Source organism: Myotis brandtii, unplaced genomic scaffold (assembly GCF_000412655.1).
Source record: "Myotis brandtii unplaced genomic scaffold, ASM41265v1 scaffold395, whole genome shotgun sequence".
NCBI classification, from domain to species: domain Eukaryota; kingdom Metazoa; phylum Chordata; class Mammalia; order Chiroptera; family Vespertilionidae; genus Myotis; species Myotis brandtii.
The window spans coordinates 1273124-1293698 of NW_005365155.1; the positions used below are offsets into that span (position 1 = coordinate 1273124).

The 20575-nt window shown below is 49.1% G+C and overlaps 1 protein-coding gene across 1 annotated transcript in view; it reads left to right on the forward strand.

Annotated features, from left to right (window-relative positions):
• The window catches only part of TIAM2 (T-cell lymphoma invasion and metastasis 2), a 117125-nt gene that overhangs the window by 24936 nt on the left and 71614 nt on the right, over window positions 1–20575 (forward strand). The window contains exons 4-7 of the mRNA XM_014545039.1: window positions 8–235; window positions 3370–3805; window positions 8953–9125; window positions 11776–12000. Coding sequence (XP_014400525.1) covers window positions 8–235; window positions 3370–3805; window positions 8953–9125; window positions 11776–12000 — 1062 coding nt within the window. The remainder of the gene's footprint in view (window positions 1–7; window positions 236–3369; window positions 3806–8952; window positions 9126–11775; window positions 12001–20575) is intronic.

Here is a 20575-nt window from a genome sequence, read left to right on the forward strand (position 1 = left end):
GGACTCCAGGGCCCCCGCCAGCCTCAGCCATCGCGTGTCCTTCGCCTCCGACATGGACGTGCTGTCCCGCGTGGGGCGCGGGGACCCCGGCCAGTACGCGTCCTTCACGCTCCCCTGCAGGAAGTCCAAGGCCCTGGCGGAGGAGGACGCGGGGAAGAAGGACACCCTGAAGGCCAGAATGCGCCGCATCAGCGACTGGACAGGGAGCCTCTCCAGGAAGAAGCGGAAACTGCAGGTGAGTGAGCTCCCCGTGCAGCATCGCGAAGGAGGCCTCTGTTTTCCTCTCTGGGAAATGGGTGTGTTTGCAGAAGGTGCCGCACAGCTGGTCCTGAGGCCTCAGGGAGCAGGGAGCCCAAGACCTGCCATCCTGTTTGCAGGTGTGGGTTTTTTACCCCCTTTGCTTCAGATTTGCATTTTCTTTTATTTTTTAATAAAAATATTTTTTTATTGATTTCAGAGAGGAAGGGAGAGGGAGAGAGAGAGAAACATTAATGATGAGAGAGAATCATTGATCAGCTGCCTCCTGCCCGCCCCCTGCTGGGGATGGAGCCCGCAACCCCGGGCATGCCCCTTGACAGGGAATCCAAGGGCGACCTCCTGGTTCATAGGTCCACGCTCAACCAATGGGCTACGCCTGCCAACTTATGTTCAGTTGTCATCTGCTGTGACCCTAATTGACACTGGCATTGAGCCAGCGAGTCCACGTCTCTGATTTGCATAGAGCGTGTCTCTCCTCTACACTGTTCACATTTACTGGCTAAAGCATGTCAGGTGGCCGTGCCTAACTTGGAGGGAGGGAGGCCGGGAGTAGGACATGATCCTTCCATGTGCCCTGGGGAGGACCAGAGTACGTGTGGGCCGCATGACTGCAGAGCCCCCAGGAACTTCTATAGAGGACTGGCGGTGCGTACTCCGCAATGAACGAAAATTCGCGTGCACCATGACAAGGTGACATTGGCATTCTTTCCTAGAAAGTGAGGGGTGGTGACCGGGGTTTTCCCTGAGCTCCCAGGGTGCCAAGAGACATCTGGAGTCTCTATTCTCGTTGGAGTGCTCTGTTTGTCAAGCTGCAGTGTCCTCGTTTATGATGATCTGATTGGGGGAATGGAAATCAGTCTGCTTAGTGCATCTGTGTCACGTGGCATGTTAGTGTCACACCCAAAACACAACCAGAGAGCCAGCCTATTTAGGGACATTCATGCATTCATTCCTATTTGCTGAACACTACTAGTCACTGGCTATTAGGATTCTAGATGGAAAGATATTGAAATTTATTAGAGACTGGGGAAGTTCATGTCTGTGTATAAGAATCAGTTACAAATGCTAAAATGTCATCTTTTCCCACTTCTCAGGGAGAAACTTTTGTCTTTGCTACTTTTGAACATTTCAAAGTTAGCACTACAGCTTGAAGTCTCTCATTAGAAAAATGCCAGGAGTGTTTGTAGTCGTGTTTAAGTTTGGCATGAAAGTGCCTTTCTGACGGGGTTTTGCTTCTTCTGAACACCCCATTGTGGTTCTCGCTGAGTGTCAGAGGCAGCCCCATGTTTGGGGCTCTGAGTCAGAGTCCTGCTCATTGCTGAAATCGTGTTAATGCTGGCTACATGCGAAGCATTGCTTCACTTCCTAAGAGTTTTTGAAGAATAACAAGTGACAGTTTTTTTAAAAAAAAATCAAACTATTTTGAAAGTTTCCTAAATGACTCACCGCAGCTGGCTTATTTGCTCTGTTCTTGCATAAGTATCCATGTATAAATAAATGTGGCTTTGGGACACTGTGTAAACACACACGGAAAACAATATTTTCATTAGTAATAGCCGTGTTCGGGGTCAGCTGTTTATTGTCCTTGGGTATTTGGAAGCACTCTTCAGATTGATGATTTTCCTACAAAAGATAGCAAAGAATTTCTACATTGCCACTTGCTTTCTGGGTGGAATTCCGGAAAATAAAACCCCTTCTCACATTGCAGTAGTCAAAGTAAGGCCAACAGCGCATGGGCCTTGATGCAGTTTTCTTTCATTTTTAATCTAATGGATAAGGAACCAACATTGAAAGGCCACTAGCAGCCGAGTTGGTGAGCGTGGTTAGCATCTCTCAGCAGAGTGACCTTAACCAAGCTCCCAGTTTGGAATGTCAGTACCTTTTGAGTCATAATTTAAGCTCACTTTCCTGCTATTGACCAATGAATGGGCTGTGTGGAAGGTACTTTTCCTGAATGAGTAGACTTGTAATCTAGATGTAAGAGGAAATCTTCATGGTTTCAGCTCTGTGCTCGGCCCGTTCAGTATCCAGTGCACAGAGTCCTCGTAGGGGTAGCAGTTATTATAAAAATTTTAATTTTAGTTAGAGTTGCCTGCCTCTGATTTTGTGTTGAAATAAATATGAAGGCCAAGAATCGTGTCTTCGGTATGCCAGTGCCTAGAACAGGGGTGGGGAACGTCCGGCCAGCGGATGTATAAGGCCCGCGAAATCATTTGGTGTGGCCCTGCCCAGGCACAAGGGGTGAGTTAATTAAGTGTTTGACCAAATACAGCAGGCTAATTTTTAGGTTGATAATTCTGCATGGCCCGAGAATGATGTTACAAATATCCAAGTGGCCCTTGGCAGGACAAAGGTTCCCCACCCCTGGCCTCGAATAAAACAGATGTTCAAGTAAAAGGATGAGAATGAATGCAGAGTAAATTCTTTTCATGAAAGAAATTCCCAAATTAAGTACACAATATTAATTATGAAGAAAGGGGGCATGGTTCCGCTGTATACCCTTTGTGGATCAGGAATCTCAGGAGCATGGTTTCTTCAGTAGGAAAATAAGATGCCAGAGGCCCCAAGTCTAGACCTGGGCAGGTGGCTGGAAGCTGGAGGCCGTGTTTACCTTGCGGACAGGTTTGTGCCTAGAAGTTTGCACAACGCTGAGTCCCATGTCCCTGCCCCCTTGACCCTGGAACTAGGATTTTCTAATTTACCTTTAAAAGGATCCAGGAAAAAAAACAAATAGACTGCAAGGACATGAATTTTTGCTTCTAAGACTCCGATTCACAGTTAGCAAAGAAACATCAGGCTAGAAATCTTCACTCATGGGTTTTAAATACACTACTTAATTTCTTGATGCTAAGCGTAGGTTAAATGGAGAAGAGTCAGTGGTATTTTTGTTTCCATGTTGAAGCATTGACTCCACCGGCTATAAACTGGGTTGGGCAGCACTATTCCCACAGTTCTTTCTGGTTTAGAGACTTGATTAAAGATGCACTTTTGCGAAAAGCATCTTGCTCAGTGGCAACAACACCAGCGACCCACAGTATCCCACGTGTGCTGTGTCGGGGGGACTCTTTGGAGGGATGTAACTTCTGATCGGGGTCATCTGGTTGCTCCCAGGAGCCGAGGTCCAAGGAGGGCAGCGACTTCTTCGACAGCCGCTCGGACGGTCTGCATGCAGAGGCCCCGGGGCCTTTCCAGGCGCCCGCCTCGCTGTGGGCGGGGGGCTCGGCGCAGCGCCTGTCCCAGAGAAGCGAGTCTGCTCACGCGATTGGCAGCGACCCCCTCCGGCAGAACATTTATGAAAATTTCATGCGAGAGTTGGAAATCAGCAGGACCAACACGGAGAACGTAGACACGTCCACGGAGACGGCCGAGTCCAGCAGCGAGTCCCTGAGCTCCTTGGAGCAGCTGGACCTGCTCTTCGAGAAGGAGCAGGGGGTGGTCCGCAAAGCCGGCTGGCTCTTCTTCAAGCCCCTGGTCACCCTGCAGAAGGAGAAGAAGCTGGAGCTGGTGGCCCGGAGGAAGTGGAAACAGTACTGGGTGACACTGAAAGGTGAGTGCGCCCTGGACCGCCGGGCCTCTGGGATCCTCCCTCTGCTCTGCGCTTTCCTGGGGGCGCCAGGGGCCCCGCGCCCATCTGAGTTCATGTGAAGGGAATTGACATAGGATCTTCCTGCATGCTTTACTACAAACTCTCTCTCTCTAAGATCTTTAAAATTGATTTTTAGAGAGAGATGGAGAGAGAGAGAGAGAAACATTGATGTGAAGGGAACATGGATCCTCTGCCTGCTACAAGTCCCCTATCAGGAATCGAGCCCAAAACCTGGGCATATGTCCTGACTGGGAATCGAACCGCCCTTTGGCGCACAGGACGATGCCCAACCAACTGAGCCGCACTGGCCCGGGCTACAAACACTTTCGCAAACCTGTGAGATATGGCTTACTGAATATTCACCTTTGTGATTCCACCTAACACATGATTGAATTTAATAGTTTTTGCTTATTATTTTGTAGGTATTTCTGTACCATTTTTAAATACCTTTCCTGCATCTGGAGGAAAGAAAATACCCCAAATAAGTAAGCAAATGTAGTTTAGTTGTTTGGAATGCAGATCCCGAATTTCCTATTGGGCATGTGTTCAGAACCCCAAAGAGGTGTGCGGCTTGTAGAACTCGGATCTCATCTGGGTTATTTGATTTGTGTCCTCCCACCTTTCTGAAGTAAGAGTCGCATTGATACCGTAGAAAACCACATGCTTTGTTTTTAACGTACGGGGTCAGGAGTAAGAATCTGAGAGAAGTTTCTCCCAGGCATTGCTGTTTGGACCTTAGGGTCGCCTTGCCCGGTGTGGGCGCATGGAGGGCGCATGGACTTGAAGGGAGGTAGATGCCCGGGAGGAGCGAGGCTCTCAGTGGCACAGTGCTGACCTACACAGATGGGAGCAGGAAGAGCAGCCGCGCAGCCCCTGGCGTTTCTGCACGGTTGTCCTGTGACTTCTTCAGAGGAACGGAGTGTAGTGTTCAGAGTCCAACCTCATCACTGGGCCGACGCCCTTCCTCATCCTGGGAGAAAGCAGAACTGGGGATCACATCCCGGACAGTGTGTGCGAAAGGCTGGACCCCCCACCCCCCACTGTGCCCCTCGCTAGCTTTCTGCTTTGTTTGCCCCTATTTAGAAACGCTGAGCCCGCCGGCCCCCAGCCTTGGGGTGCTGACGTGATTGCATCATGACCCATACGCGCCTCTGGGACAGGTGCACCCGTGAGGGCGTTCCCTTTTTAAATAACTCCCTTCCCCAGCAAATGGGGAGTTGATCAAACCCAGGCCCAGCATCCTACAGATCGCTGTCCTCTGCGCTCCGGGTTCGGGTCCGGGGACACCGTGCGGCTGAGGGAGGCACAGGCCTCTCCTGGGTTTGGCATCCGGGGAAGCAGGCTCTCACCCCGAATGACGGACGGGATTTGGAAAGTTGGAATAATGGGTTGAATCCGGCAAGAAAAAATGCTGCAGGGAGAAGCTATGCTTTAAGGTTTAATAACCAAATAACTCCCCGAGGGCACGATAGGGAGATGTGGCCGCAAAGTGTGACAAGTGAAGACGATTTGGGGTTTGATGTGCAGGCCGTCCATGGCATGAGTGTCTGTTGGGGATTGAACCCGCAACCTGGGCATGTGCCCTGACCTGGAATCGAACCATGACCTCCCGGTTCATAGGTTGATGCTCAATCTCTGAGCCACACCGGTGGCCGCCTGGCTGTACCTATTTTTTTTAATGTAAAATTTGTTGATTAAAATGGATGCTTTGGGAAGTTGTTCCCTGGCTGTCCTATAGCTTTCAAACCCACCCTCTGTATGACCTAGGGTGGTGGTGGCGGCGGCGTGTGATGGCGTGATGGTGTGTGTGTGTGTATGTGTGTGATGGTGTGTGTGTGTGTGTGTGTGTGTGTGTGAGAGTGTGATTGTGTGTGTGTGTGTGTGTGTGTGTGTGAGTGTGATGGGGTGTGTGTGTGTGTGTACATATTCTGTGAGAAGCAGGGCCATAGGTGACATCAAGGGGATCGAGAGCCATGCCTTAGGGAGGGTGACATAAGGATCCGGGACTCTTTAGCCGGGAGGAAGTAAGAACTGAGCTGAGAGTACACAGCAGTCTTGTGGAAGAGAAATGGAATTTAATCTGGTTCACTAGAGGTCAGGACAGGTCTAATAGATGGAAGACAAGTTGATTCTGAATCTCACGTGAAAAGAAAGAAACAAAAAGCAAAAGTGGAAAGCTCCTGCCTTTCTGCGTCCCTGCTCTGGCACTTGCACAGAGCCAGCCCTTGGAGGGTCCGGGGGCACTCAGGCCGGCATCCCTTGAGGTTGGAAGAGCGCATCTCAGGGTTCTTGTTTCCCATTCTGTAAGCCACACTGGGACCCCTGGCTGCCGACTCCAGGGGTGGGACGGTCCCGAGTCATCTCGGATGATTACGAACGAGATCTGCGGTCGGCCTGGGCCCTGCCGTCACGTGCTTCTTGTAAAACACTTCAAGACCCAGAGCGAAGGGTGCTCTGTCAGTAAATGTTACCAAGCTTCCTTCCCGCTGCAGCCAAGGAGAGGCATGCGATAGAGACGTTTCCCCCGCACAGCCCTCCCCACTGGCTTTCCACACCCCTCTCCTCTGGGAACTCCATGTGTTGACTTTAGCGTTCTTGGCTTAGAATCCAAGTTGTAATGTTTGGACTTAGCCGTTTGGTTTAATCTTGGTTAAAAACATATATATGTGTCTATACGCACATGTGTCCATTGAGGCAGAATTTTAAAATTATCCTGGAAGTGTCCGTGTAAAGAAATTGGAAACAGCATTCGTGAGAGAGAACCCGTTAGCAAACCGCCTGGTTACCTACCTGCATTCAATGATAGGGATGCTAAGGGCACAGCTGTGTTTTAGGGCTCGCAGGGTGTGACACCTTCTTAACAAAGATAATCCTGTCTTTTCCAATGAGTGGATTTTCATGCGGTTCACGGGGGCTTCCTGGGCGGAATAGTTGCCAAGGTCACTAAAGCGACCCTCAGGATGCACAACAGTGGGCTGATGTCAGCAGGGGAGGCCTAAGGGAATTTTAGGGTGCCGGCAGCTCTGCCCCTCGACAGGACAAGGAATGGAGGGATGAGTGTGGGTTCAAAGGATGTCAACGAAAAGGTGGATTTGGAAGAGAACAGAGACTAGTGGCTCTCCTTTGCTGGTGATAGTTCTACTAATATATCTCCTCTTGTCTGTCCGTTGCTGTTCCAGTCTGTTTCCTCTTTGTGCTACTGTGGCGGGCACTTCCACTGTCCACTCCCCAGGTCACCACCAGTTCCTGGCAGGGACTGGGCGGGGGCTGACAGCCACGACCCTGGGGGTGCCGGGCCTGACAGGCTGCAGCCCCTTCTGTCAGCCGAGGCCCCCGGCATCAGAGACCCAGGCTGGGTCAGCCTGATGGAACAGACCTGCGATTGCTTTCCCGGGCTTTAAATTCCGCAGCAGCAGCGCTCCGCATACTGGTTTACACTGGCCCGGCTCTAAAGCGAAACGTCCAGTTTTGGTCCCGCGCTGCCACGTGAGAGCTGCATTCTGTCGGCCATGGGGCGGGAGGTTGGGCAACACCCTGGCATCTGCCCGGGGTTGTGTTCATTTCCTCTGGATGCACTGACTCAGACCACGGCCGCCGGGAGCACAATGCGAGGGAAGCGGGCAAGTCCAGCCTTAACCCTTGGAAAGAACTTGGGCCTGGGGACGGCTGGTGTTGCTCTGTCGCCTTTGCCCCGATTCCTGGTCCCAAGGTCATGCATGGCGCTGGGTACGCAGCGGCAGCACCGGTCCCTGGTGGAAAGATTCCACGTGATTCGGTGGCTGGAGGGAGAGACGCTCAGCCCTGCGGAAACAGCTCTGCCGGTAAACCTCGTGCTGCCTTCCCTCGCTCTGAGCGCCTCGCTCAGAGTTTTGTTTGTGGGGAGAGAGTTGCTCGGTGCTTCTAGAAACCATAAAGCACAGGGAGGGAGAAAGTGCGCTGTTTCTGAGGGCAGAGCGAGGGGCCGGCGTCTTTCTCGCCTGCCTTCTGTGCCGCATTATATAAACGTTAAGATTTGTGTTTTTGTTTTTTTAAATTTATCTTTATTGTTGGAAGTATTACATGTGCCCTCTTCTCCCCCCCCCCACCACACTCCCACATTGATCCCCTCCACTCCCCCCCACCCTTCCCCCAGGCCTTCACTAAACTATTGCCTTGTCCATGGGCTGTGCACATATGCCTAAGTTCTCTTAGTCTCTCCCCCGCCACCCCTGCCTTCCCTCTGAGACTTGTTTTTAAAGGAAGACATGAAACTGGGAAGAGTGAAATTGTTTTTAAATGATAATTATAATAATTATAGGCCATTCTATCTAATTATCAAAACAGACCTTTAATAACCTCTGCCTACAGCACTTTGTGAGCCTGTTGGGGGAAGCTCTATACTTGCAAGCTTATGCGGCAGCATTTTTGGAGTAATCTTTGAAAATTCAGGGGATAAATATTTTCTCTTTTCTCTCAGTCTAAACTGGTAAGATGATAGTAATAGTTCCTATCGCTGTGAGATAAGAGAAAACACTAATTTTGTTTTACGTGGCATTTGGAGAATAAACTGGTATGTTCACATAAGTGGTTGGGTTCCCAGGCTTACTGGGTTTCAGGTGACCGCATACTGTAAGTGCGGGAGCTCCGGAAGTTAACTAACATGGGAGTTTCTCCGGCCTCCTGCATTGAGTTCTCTCTAATGCTGTGTTGTGGGTAAGAGCGAGGCCTCTGGGGCCAGAGGGTGTGGGTCCAGCTGTGGAACCTGCACGGGTGGTGTCGTCTCAGCTGTCCCATCTGTGAAATGGGCTAATGGGCACGCCTGCCCTCCGGGCTGCTGTGGGGTCCCGGTGAGCCGTACGTGTGGGATTCCGAGAGGCGTTCCTGGCAGAAGTAAGCAGCAGCAAATGGCAATTCATGCGTAGGATCGCTCTTACCAACATGGCATGTGCAGACACCCCTCATTTTCAGCAGTTAAAGCTAATGCACCGAGGCACACTTTGGAGACCAGCATTTTCTTTTGTATGACACAGTTGCTGCATGCAGGTTTGCTTGTTTTTAGATACATGCCTTTTCCTGGCTTCACTAGGTCCTTGGGCTGTGTGACAGGCCTGGGTTGCTTCTCTCCACAGGCTGCACGCTGCTGTTCTACGAGACCTACGGGAAGAACTCCCTGGACCAGACCAGCGCGCCCCGCTGCGCCCTGTTCGCGGAGGACAGCATCGTGCAGGCCGTCCCCGAGCACCCCAAGAAGGAGAACGTGTTCTGCCTCAGCAACTCCTTCGGAGACGTCTACCTGTTCCAGGTACCGCTGAGCTTCCTGCGCGCAGGCCCGAGATGACGCGCGTACACTGAGGGTGTGAGGGGCAGAACCGAGAGGACAGCTTAGCAGTGACAGAGCGACAGCTCAGTTAGGCTTTGGGTTGGGGCTTCGCCCCGAGCGTCAGCCCCAGTGCCGGTCAGTCACTCGCACAGCGAGCATTTCCTGGTGCCCACGGGGTGTTCTTCATCCAAAGCAAAGTCTCCATCCCTGTCCGGGAACAGCAGGTGATCTAGTGGGTGTGAGGTCCGAAATTCCCAGAGTGGAGGCTTTAAAAAATTTATATGTATGTGTGTGTGTGTGTGTGTGTGTGTGTGTGTGTGTATATATATTAATTTCAGAGAGGAAGGGAGAGGGAGAGAGAGATAAGAACAACAATGCTGAGAGGGAATCATGCACGCCCCACACTGGGGATCAAGCTCACAAACCAGGCATGTGCCCTGGCCGGGATTCGAACCATAACCTCCTGGTTCACAGGTCAACGCTCAACCACTGAGCCACGCCGGCCGGGCGAGTGGAGGCTTCTTAGATGAAGTCGAGGGAGTGCACACAGGAGAGGCTTGAGGTTCTTGCTAAGGACCCAGTGGAAGTGGGAGAAGCAGCTGTTCAGGACAAGCTCCCAGCTAGATGCTCTGAGGTCTCATCTCCCGGGGGGCGTGGTGGTAGGGACGTCAAGGTTCAGGTGATCTGCTGCTGGGACTTTTGGCAACTTTGTAGCAAATGAGAAGTCGCAGAGCATGGTGGCACCACGCCCCGGGACTGGGGGCTTAGGTGTGAGTCCTGGCTTGGTCGCTGGGGCACTTACCCAACTTCTGTGATTGCTGGACCCTCCCACCGGTAGAATAATCATAGCTTCTAGGGTTGCTTTAGGGGTAACTGATATAATGTGTGTGTGTGTAAGTACTAAGGACTAGTGTTGTGATTGATCTAACTGAGATTGCTGTTATTGTTAGTGGACTCACAAAAGGTGGGGTGATAGCCAGAGGGGAAGCGTGTTTCTCCAGAGCCTCCCAGCCCACCCCCGGCGATGCCTGTCCACACCGTGCGGGCTGTGGGTTACCTCTGGCCAGAGGGTCATGGAGAACTCATAGGTTCAGGCCTCTGCTGAACTTGGTCCTGGGCCCGCAGGAGCCCTGCAGGACAACAGAGCATTCTCTCGCTGGCTGTGGGCGTCTAGGATTTTGTGAAGGGTTCCCTGAAACAGAATTTCCCAGCACCTGTACCAGGTAAATGCCTTGGTCTCTGAACTAGCCAACGTCAGGGCCCTGAGATTTGATTTCCCTCCTCTTAACAGAAAAGTCACTTAAACCTTCTATGACAGCGGTTCTCAACCTGTGGGTCGCGACCCCTTTGGGGGTCCAACGACCCTTTTACAGGGGTCGCCTAAGACTGTCGGAAAACACATATATAATTACATATTGTTTTTGTGATTAATCACTATGCTTTAATTATGTTCAATTTGTAACAATGAAATTGGGGGTCACCACAACATGAGGAACTGTATTAAAGGGTAGCGGCATTAGGAAGGTTGAGAACCACTGATCTATGATCTTTAAAGCAAAGTAGTGAATTGATGTTGATCTAAATGGCCAGGAAGGTAAATACATCAGATTAAGTCTACATGCTCTCCTTAGGGGCAAGTGTGAAATGGGTATTTCATTTTGTGATTCAGGCAAAATGAGAAATTAAGAAATTGTCACAGCAGGTCCAAGTGTATGAGCTGGAGATCACGAGGGATCTTCCCCGGAGCTGGGATGTGTGTGGCTATTTCCGCACGTCGGGAACTGAAAGTGCTCTCTGCCTGCTTACAGCCACGCGCCTCCGCCCATCCTGCTCTATTCAGACTTTCTTTATTGCTTTTGAATGAAATATAACCCTCATGTGACAGTATCATTGTCTTTGTGTCTGAAGGTTCTGAGAGTAGAGAAAAAAAAAAGATTCTTTCACTGACATTTTTCATAATTGAGTCCATACTGTAGACATGAAATTTCATATCCTGGTTTCAAATTTTAATATTTTAGTCCTATTTTCTCATTCTATTAAAATTATGAGCATAAGCCATCTTAAGAGAGCAGCACAATGCAACACTGAGTGGCCGTACCTGGCTTTCTTATTACTCCCCTGCCCTAGGCTTACAGCTTGATTCTAGCTCATCTTCCCACATGTCTGGGGCTGCAGGATCACATATATATATACATATTTTAATCGATTTCAGAGAGAAGAAGGGAGAGGGAGAGAGAGAGAGAAACATCAATGATGAGAATCACTGATCGGATGCCTCTTGCGTGCCCCACATTGGGAATCGAGCCTGCAACCCAGGCATGTGCCCTGACCGGGAATCGAACTGTGACCTCCTGGTTCATGGCTGATGCTCAGCCAACTGAGCCACACGGGCCAGGCAGGATTATTTCTGCTCTGCTCCCCATGTTCTCCCAGGCCCTGTGGAATCAGGGGAGCTGTGAACCCGAATTAAGTGGTTTTGTGTGTTTTCGAAATTAGACAGTTTTAGGGAGCGAAGGTACCCCTTAGGTGTTACACATCAAAGCCCAGCCTGCCACTGTGGAGAGCACTTTGCGCTAAAACAATTCTAAAGAGTTTTTATTTTTATTTTATTTATTTACCCTCCTGCGTGTAGGCCACTAGCCAGACAGATCTGGAAAACTGGGTCACTGCCATCCACTCGGCGTGCGCATCCCTCTTTGCAAAGAAGCGGGGCAAGGAGGACACGGTGCGGCTGCTGAAGAACCAGACCAGGAACCTGGCGCAGAAGATAGACATGGACAGCAAGATGAAGAAGATGGCCGAGCTGCAACTGTCCGTGGTCAGCGACCCCAAGAACAGGAAAGCCATAGAGAACCAGGTACGGCTGCTGCCCGGGTGGCCCTCCCCTGGCTCGGCCACGCACAGCACACTCGGCGGGCGGCGGCCTTTCCCCGTCTCCCGGGAACAGCTGTCCAGGCTTCTCATCCCAGCACCCGGTGCCTGCGTGTCTGTGGCGGGGGTGATGGGATGTGCTTTTCAGCCTTTGGCTGCTGTGCGCATCTCATGCGATATTTTGTGCCAAAATCTTTTTTCCTAATTTTGAGCAGCTCCCCCTTGCCTCGCTGAGTCTCTCAGATACTGTCACTTTCAGAACAAACTCTGTAGAATAAAATCCCTAGAGCGGTGGTTCTCAACCTTCCTAATGCCGCGACCCTTTAATACAGGTCCTCATGTTGTGGTGACCCCCAACCATAAAATTATTTTCGTTGCTACTTCATGATTGTCATTTTGCTACTGTTATGAATCGTCATGTAAATATCTGATATGCAGGATGTATTTTCATTGTTACAAATGGAACATAATTAAAGCATAGTGATTAATCACAAAACAATATGTAATTATATATGTGTTTTCCGATGGTCTTAGGCGACCCCTGTGAAAGGGTCGTTCGACCCCCAAAGGGGTCGCGACCCACAGGTTGAGAACCGCTGCCCTAGAGGATGAGAGGTAAGGTTCCTGCATCTGTGGGTTCCAGAAACCAGCGTCGTTTCCATTGCAGACGACGTGCTAAGGAAAACGCCTCCGCTGGTCTGATTGCACACGCGTGTAACAATGAAACAGGTGGAGTTCGTGCTCTTTGCCTTTCAGAGGAGGAGAAGCAGCTTCTTAGCATTTGTTTTTCTTTGCTCAGACAACCTAACATTCGGACGAGTGTCAGTGACAGTTCTGTGCTCCGTGGTCCTGTGTCTCAGACGGCTCAGGGCGCCCACTCAGAGCTCTCGCGGCGACTGGAGTGGGGGTGGGGGCAAGTGTGGCTTTAACTCTTACAGGCTCTCCACACCTGAACCTTGAGGCCACACAGGAGTCCTCTGGTGGGATGCCCAGCCTGGAGTTTTCGAGACTCTATGTATCGTCACATGTTTAGGTCTAGGGAGAGAAAGGGAAATTTAGTGCCATGGAATGGCTCCTGGCTAGTCTCCCTCCTCCTCCTCCTCCGCGTTTCCTCTTTATGGCCCTATGAAGTCCAAGCCAACATTTTTAGAAATTTAATATTTTCATTAAATGGAACTTTATTCCCTTGCCCACAGTTGGTAAATACTTATTTTGTGATGTCACCGTTGGTGTCATTCTCTGAGTGGGATGTGAGGGGTGACTCTCACATAAATGCCCATGCAGACCCAAGGTCTGGGTGGTTGGGTGCCTGAGGAGAAACTGTTTTAAAGAGTTAGGGCAATTCTTACTTGTGGCCCATTCTACATCCTTTGGCAGAATCGTCCCTCCCATGGATTTAAGCACAAATACTAGTTTTTCATTTCAGTTCTCCCCTCCCCGGCCCTGTTTTCCTCATCCCTCCCATGCACACACTCCCATCTCATGCTAGCGAGGCTTGTGAACTTTTGGGAAGAAATCATTGGGATTGACCTTCAGAAATCCCACCTGAAATCTCCTCCTCACTGGAGTGGCAGTGTTTCAGGGTGTTTTCCCAGAGGGCTTTGCAGCGGGCAACATGCACTCCCTTTTCTTTTTTTTCTTTTATATATTTTATTGATTTTTTACAGAGAGGAAGTAGCGGGCAACATGCACTCCCTTTTCTTTTTCTTTTTTTTAATATATTTTATTGATTTTTTACGGAGAGGAAGGGAGAAGGATAGAGAGTTAGAAACATTGATGAGAGAGAAACATTGATCAGCTGCCTCCTGCACATCTCCTACTGGGGATGTGCCTGCAACCCAGGTACATGCCCTTGACCGGAATCGAACCTGGGACCTTTCAGTCCGCAGGCCGACGCTCTATCCACTGAGCCAAACCGGTTTCGGCACACTCCCTTTTCTGCACCCACTGGCCTTGCCTGGTGTGCCAGATGCTCTGCTCTCGACTTGTAGACACGAAGTGTATGAAATGTTAGGGGGGCCAGTACGTGCTTACAGTTACTTTTATGAGATGGTCTGTGGAGAACGTTATGTGAAGCTACAAGGGCAAAGGTATTTACAAATCAAGACCAATAAGAACGTGATCTCTCACATATCCCATAAGTATCGTTTTCTCGAAACTACCTTTGGAAAACTTCTTTAAAAGAGCAGTGCTTTATCCACTGATTTTAAAATCTGAACTTTACTGTATTCTACATGAAAGAAAATATTGTTTTATTCATGTAGAGCTTTCCCCCAGAGACCTCAAGAATCTCAGAAAAAAAAAAGTCACTCATAGCTTAATAATAGCTGAACCTACAGGGCACATTACATCATGCAAGATGATGTCTCTGCGACAGGTCTTGTTGGAAGAACTGGGGTGGACAAGATCATGGCCAGTGGCTTGTCCAAATAAAAAGACACGGACAACAATAGTGGCTGCACTTCGTCCTGTTGTGTGCCGGATGCTGTGCTTTAAGACACCCAGCTTATGGTCTGGCCCCGGGGCCTCTGGGGTCTGGGTGGGGCAGAGTGACGCAACTTTCATTTGAGCGTATCCCGTGTGGAGCCGGCCACGCGGCCAGGCCACATGTTGGCTTCCTTTTGAAGTTGGGAGGCAGGAAGAACTGTAAATTAAGTCCAGTTAGAACTTTTTTTCCCCCGTCTGTTTATTATTTTCAACAAGTAAACAGGGACAAAACCTCACCACCCTTAGGCGGTCGTGGCTTCCTCCCAGGTGGCTCCCCCATCCTTCCCTCCCCCCACCCCTGATTAGCTCTGCGCCCTTCTCACTCCCCGTGGGTCACTGGACCGAGAGCGAGGGGCGGTTAGAACGGGGGCGATGCAGGGGGTGCCCACTCTTGGTTGGTGGGCTTGGGAGGGCTCTGGGTTTGTGAAACGTGGGCTTCATCTCAAATATTTACTTCAAGTTTCAAAATGACAGAGGATGGATTGAATTTGGACAATTGGAAGCTGGGGAAGGGAACAAAGCCAGAGGGAAATACAATACATAATGGCGTGTGGTGGGGGCAACCAACTTGGAGAGTAAGTGATGGAGAGGCTGTGAAGGGTTGTGAGGGAGACAGGCCAGACGATGGAGGTGCCGGGCCAAAGCGTGGGCCTCATTCAGGAGGCAGCCTGGAGGTGGTGGAAAGATTTGGGGCAGGAGATTAGCATTCAGCTTAGTTCTGTGAGTGCAAGTCTGGGCCAGGCAAATGCGCACAGACTAGGGACTCGGAGGAGATGCTGCCTTAACCCTCAAGGTGCTCTCAGATGAGCAGGGTGATAGAGAGCTGAGCATGGAATTTCAACATCATGTAATGAATTCAGGGCAAATGATATTCCAGAGTGTTCGGAAGACAAACTGGAAGTGTAGCCTCCTGTGTAGTCATGGAGGACTTCCTGGTGGAGGCATGCCTGAATTGCTTCTTAAAGAATGAGACGGTTCACCAGAAGAGGAATGGAGACGGGCATTCCAGGCCAAGGGCCAGCACGAGCGCAGGCAGGGCGCTCTGAAACCATGCGGTGCCCCTGGCGTGTGGCTGTTCAGGAACACGATGTGCAGGTGGGAGAGATGGAGGGTGACTAGGCCTGCCTCTCGTCTTCTCTGTACCACCGCTGACGCTGCCAGGATTGCCCTTCCTCTGATGCATCCTACACACAAGGCCAGAGTGCTTTTTGCATCTAAAAGCGAATCTGATCATGGGATGACCATGTTTAAAAATCTTTTAGTGGCTCCCCATTGCTTACAAAATACAGTCCCTGGTAACCTCTCCCCACCTCCACCTTCATCTTACAATCACCAAACTTCCACTTCTTCTTTGGGTTTTGCCTCAGGCAGAGAAGACCCATGTGAGCCACACCCCTGCATACAGACTGCCCCCCACCCCCTGACCCCTTGCCGTGAGAGGGACGGGCTACAAGGAGCTGCCCTTGACTCCCCTCCCACCCTCTCCATCAGGGCCCCCTTCTCTGCTCCCGTAAGTCTTGGCGTCTCTATCACTGCTCAGCACACTGTTCTATAATTACCTCCTTGTGTATAAGGTTGCTCCTCGTATGAAGTATGACCGCCTAAAACAGGGGTGGGGAACCTTTTTCCTGCCAAGGGCCATTTGGATAATTATAACACCATTCGAGGGCCATATAAAATTACCAACTTAAAAATTAGCCTGCTATTTATTTGGTCAAACATTTACTTACTGTAACTCACCCCAGTGCCTTGGCAGGGCCAGACCAAATGATTTTGCAGGCCTTACGTGGCCCGAGGGCCGGACATCCCCCAGCCCTAAAGGATCTGTCGCTTTCTAAGCCTGTCCCCCTGGTACTTCACTCGAGTTCATCAGCGAATGCACCTGTGTCTTCCTTCCTCTTCTGCCCACTTTGAGTCCTTCTCTGCCATGGTCCCCACCCCCTTCCCCACCCTGCTCCTCTCCAGCTCTCGACCTCTTTCCCCCAGGCCTTCCTTCCTTCCTTCCCCAGCTAACATCTCCTTGGGCCATGATCATGTATGTTTTCACAGGAACTCCATGGGGTCAAGTTTGTGTGCATCACCCATTTGATGGATGAGTAATAGACCCCAAGAGAGGTTAAGTACGTTTCCTAATGTCACATAGCTGCTAAGTGGCAGAGCTGGGATTCGAACACAGGTCTGCGCTTCTAACCAAAGGGCTCTCTTGCCTCTCTCAGAAAGACTTTTGTGAGTCAGATTATGTTTCACTTGCTAATTAACCAGGCGATGGCTGGTTTTATATAAAAGAGAAATCAATCCTTAATTTACTTGTTTCCGTAACTTGGCGTAGTCAGCTCAACTTGATGGGAAGTATATTTATCATAAAACTGAATTCCTGGCATGTGAATTATACCTGAAAGGCAAAACAAAACAAGCGTAGCTGGTTGTTTTCACACTAGCTAGCCTCAGCGTGGTCTGCGTTACTGCGTGGGTTTCTCTGTGAAGGTAGGTTTTGGTGCTTGGCACGTGGAGCTTTTCAGCTTCTTCCGTCAAAAAGGAAGAACACTCCTCTTTCAGGACAAGCCTGGTGGTGGACGAATGACTAAGCACTGCGATCAGATGACTGAGTGGTAGGAAATACTGTGTGAGGAGCGCTGGGCGTGGCCTGCCTGTGCTGGTCATCTTTTTCTGTGTCATTATTCATCTGCTGTGTTCGGCCTTGGACTCCATCTCCTCCCCCTCCCACTTTCCAGCGCTCAGTAAGTGAATACAGCTATGTTAGCAATAAAGAGGAAAATTTTACATTGTGTGTGTGAAAGTGCTCAAAAATGGGGGTTTTCCTCCTTAATATTGTTAATTGTTCCATTTAAAATGAAAGACGATGGAAACCTCCTTAGAGCAAGTTTTCTTCATTCTTGTCATTTTTTTGTTTTGTTTTGTGCCTGCATGATTAAAAGAAATGAAAGCTTGCCCGGCCAGTGTGGGTCAGTGGTTGAGCGTTGACCTATGAACCAGGAGGTCGTGGTTCAATTCCCGGTCAGAGCACATACCCGGGTTGTTGGCTCTATCCCCAGTGTGGGGCATGCAGGAGGCGGGTGATCGATGATTCTCTCTCCTCATTGATGTTTCTCTCTCCCCCCCTCTTCCTTCCTCTCTGAAATCAATAAAAAAAAAATGTTTTTAAAAAAGGAAGAAATGGAAGCTTACTCTTCAAAGAAGTTGAGTTTTTATTCTCATGTCCTGAGATTTATTTTAAAAATGAAGAAATATCTAGGGGCAATTATCAGTTTTTCAGGAATTTCGAAAAATGGAGAAAAAAAAATAGCCTTTATATAGGAGACTTGATTTGGGGCATTTTAATTTTAGATAATGTTCGAAAAAAAAATCTCCAGAACTTCTCTGAAAAATGTGATGTCAGATAACATTACTATTTTAGTGATGATGATTGCATTTTCCTAAAGTAGTGTATGGATAGGTAGCTACAAAACTGTCTTCTATTTCTCCCTTTACTTTTAAAAAATATATCTCCATCTCCTCCTTTACCTCATCTTTTGAGGCATAATTATAAAACATAACATTACTTTAAATTTGGGCTGAACTTGCACGTGCCTGGTAGGAAATTGAAATGCAAAATGTTCGCTATGAATAGGGCCCCCATGTGAAAGCGTAGATGGTCTTACATCCTGTATGTAGAACACTCGGGGGGCTGTGGGGAGGGAAACAGTTGGTAATTGGATGGAAATTTTATAGAGAGAATCAGTCATGGAGGTTAAATGAGGATTTGTGGTTGAATAAGAACAATGAAATATTTGACTTTTTTTCCCACAGAGTCACCAAAGTGGTAGGGAAGGACTTGGGGGAATATGCAGGTGGAAGTACAGTGCGGACATGGAGTCAGAGGCTGGGGTTCCGTGGAGGGAAGAGAACAGTAGAAAGACTGGACTTTTGGATGGAAACTTAAATACAAGTTGCTGAAGTAGTTCTTGGATAGGACACAGATGGCTGCCTTAGGGGCGAGAAGACCTGGGCCCCAGCTGTGTCGTGAGTCCACGGTAGAGGCTTGTCCCCACCTATTGTTCACTCCGCATCAGCTGGGAGCCTCGCTGGTCTGGAAGGGCAGCTTATAATGTGATCCTGGGCAAGTCACTTCCCTCCTGGGCCTCAGCCTCCTGTGCTGAGATGAAAAGGTGGGGTCATCCTGCTCCCCCAGCAGCCTCATTGCCTATGTTGCCAGACTTTCTCAATGTTACAAGATCTGTTCTGAGCTTGTGTGTCCAGTCTTTCTTTCTTTTTTCCTTTGTTTAATCTTTCTTTTTCTCTTCATGTAAACTTTATTTATTTAAATTCTTCATTGTTTAAAGTATTACATGAGTCACCTTTCCCCCCATGAGTCCAGTCTTTCTACTGTCCTCTTCCCTCCACGTAACCCCAGCCTCTGACTCCATGTCCGCACTGTACTTCCACCTGCATATTCCCCCAAGTCCTTCCCTACCACTTTGGTGACTCTGTGGGAAAAAAAGTCAAATATTTCATTGTTCTTATTCAACCACAAATCCTCATTTAACCTCCATGACTGATTCTCTCTATAAAAAACCACGGCCTTAAAAAAACCAGGTAATTACTGTCTTGAGATATGGACTAGATGTGTGACTAATGATGGCTTACTTTGCCTCAGAGATCTATGGGGATAAAGGATGCGTTAGTCAGGGCTCTCCCAATAGGACATATGGAAAAATATAAAGAGAAATGGAACCAATAGGACATATGGAAAAATATAAAGAGACTTATTAGAAAGGATAGACCCGTGTGATTATGGAGGTGGGCAAGTGCCAAGATCTGCAGGGCGAGTCAGCAACAGGAGACCCCGGAGAGCTGGCTCCAGCCCAAGACTGGCAGGCTCAAGGGGAAGGAAGAGCCAATGTTTCAGTTCAAGTCCAAAGGCAGAAAAAACACTAACATCTCAGTTGGAAGGCCTTTAGGCAGGAGGAATTCTCCCTTATGGGGGGAGGGGTATGGAGGTGTACGGGGAGGGGAGGGGTTCAGCCTTTTTGTTCTATTTGGGCCTTCACCTGATTCGATGAGGCCCACCCACATTAGAAAGGGCAATCTGCTTTTCAGTCTACCCATTTAAAGTTAATCTCATCCACGCGCATCCTCAAAGAAGCACCCAGAATAATGTTTGACCCCACAGCCAGACACTCCTTGGCCCAGTCAGACTGACCCACAGAATGAACCATCACAACGGCCCAGTCAGGAGAAGGACAGGAAGCATTGTTGAAACAGAGCGGTCCTAAGGTCCTCAGGTCCCATCTCATTTCTATTTTCTAATTTCAATTTAAAAATGGCCTCTACAATGTACAGTAGTGACTGAGATACCCATGTTTTGAACTTTGGCACACTTCTTGAGCTTCGTAAGATCTGCTTTAAGCGGTTGGGGTCTGCCAGCCCTGTCTTCCCTCCAACAAACCCAAGCCTCTGAATCCATGTTCTTCCCTTGAATTCACCTGCATTTTGCCCCACGTTTTGGGTGGAGATTATCACAGTGTTTCTGACAAAACTTTATGATTCCCTGTTTAAGATGGCACTGTCTTCACCTCCCAGTTGCACTTTGATGTGTAGTCACATAAGTACATTAAGTGATGCCTTTAAAAACACTTTGTAAAGTGCAGAATTCAGGGACAATGTGAGAGATTGTCATCGTCCTTGATCTATAGTGATTGGCATAGCCCTGGATTTTATTTTATTTTATGTATCTATTTTTTTTCACCCACTGTGGATGACATAGGCTTCTATCTCCTGGTATCCAGTGGCTCCTTGGTTTTCCTTCTCTCATGCCTCCACCCCCAACAGAACCCCTAGAAAGTATCTCAGAAACTGGTTCACATGGAGTTGTATGAATAAGGGAGAAGCTTTAATAAACAGCGGCATTTTATTAGAAGACAGAATAGTGCACTTATAATCAGCTCGAGAAGACAGGTGTGAGACAGGCTGGGAATATCTTTTCCCTGTGCCTGATCGCTTTACTGGTCCTGATCCCTACTAAAGTGCATTTGCTTCTTACTATCTTGAGTTACTTACTCAGAATGTGCAGAAAT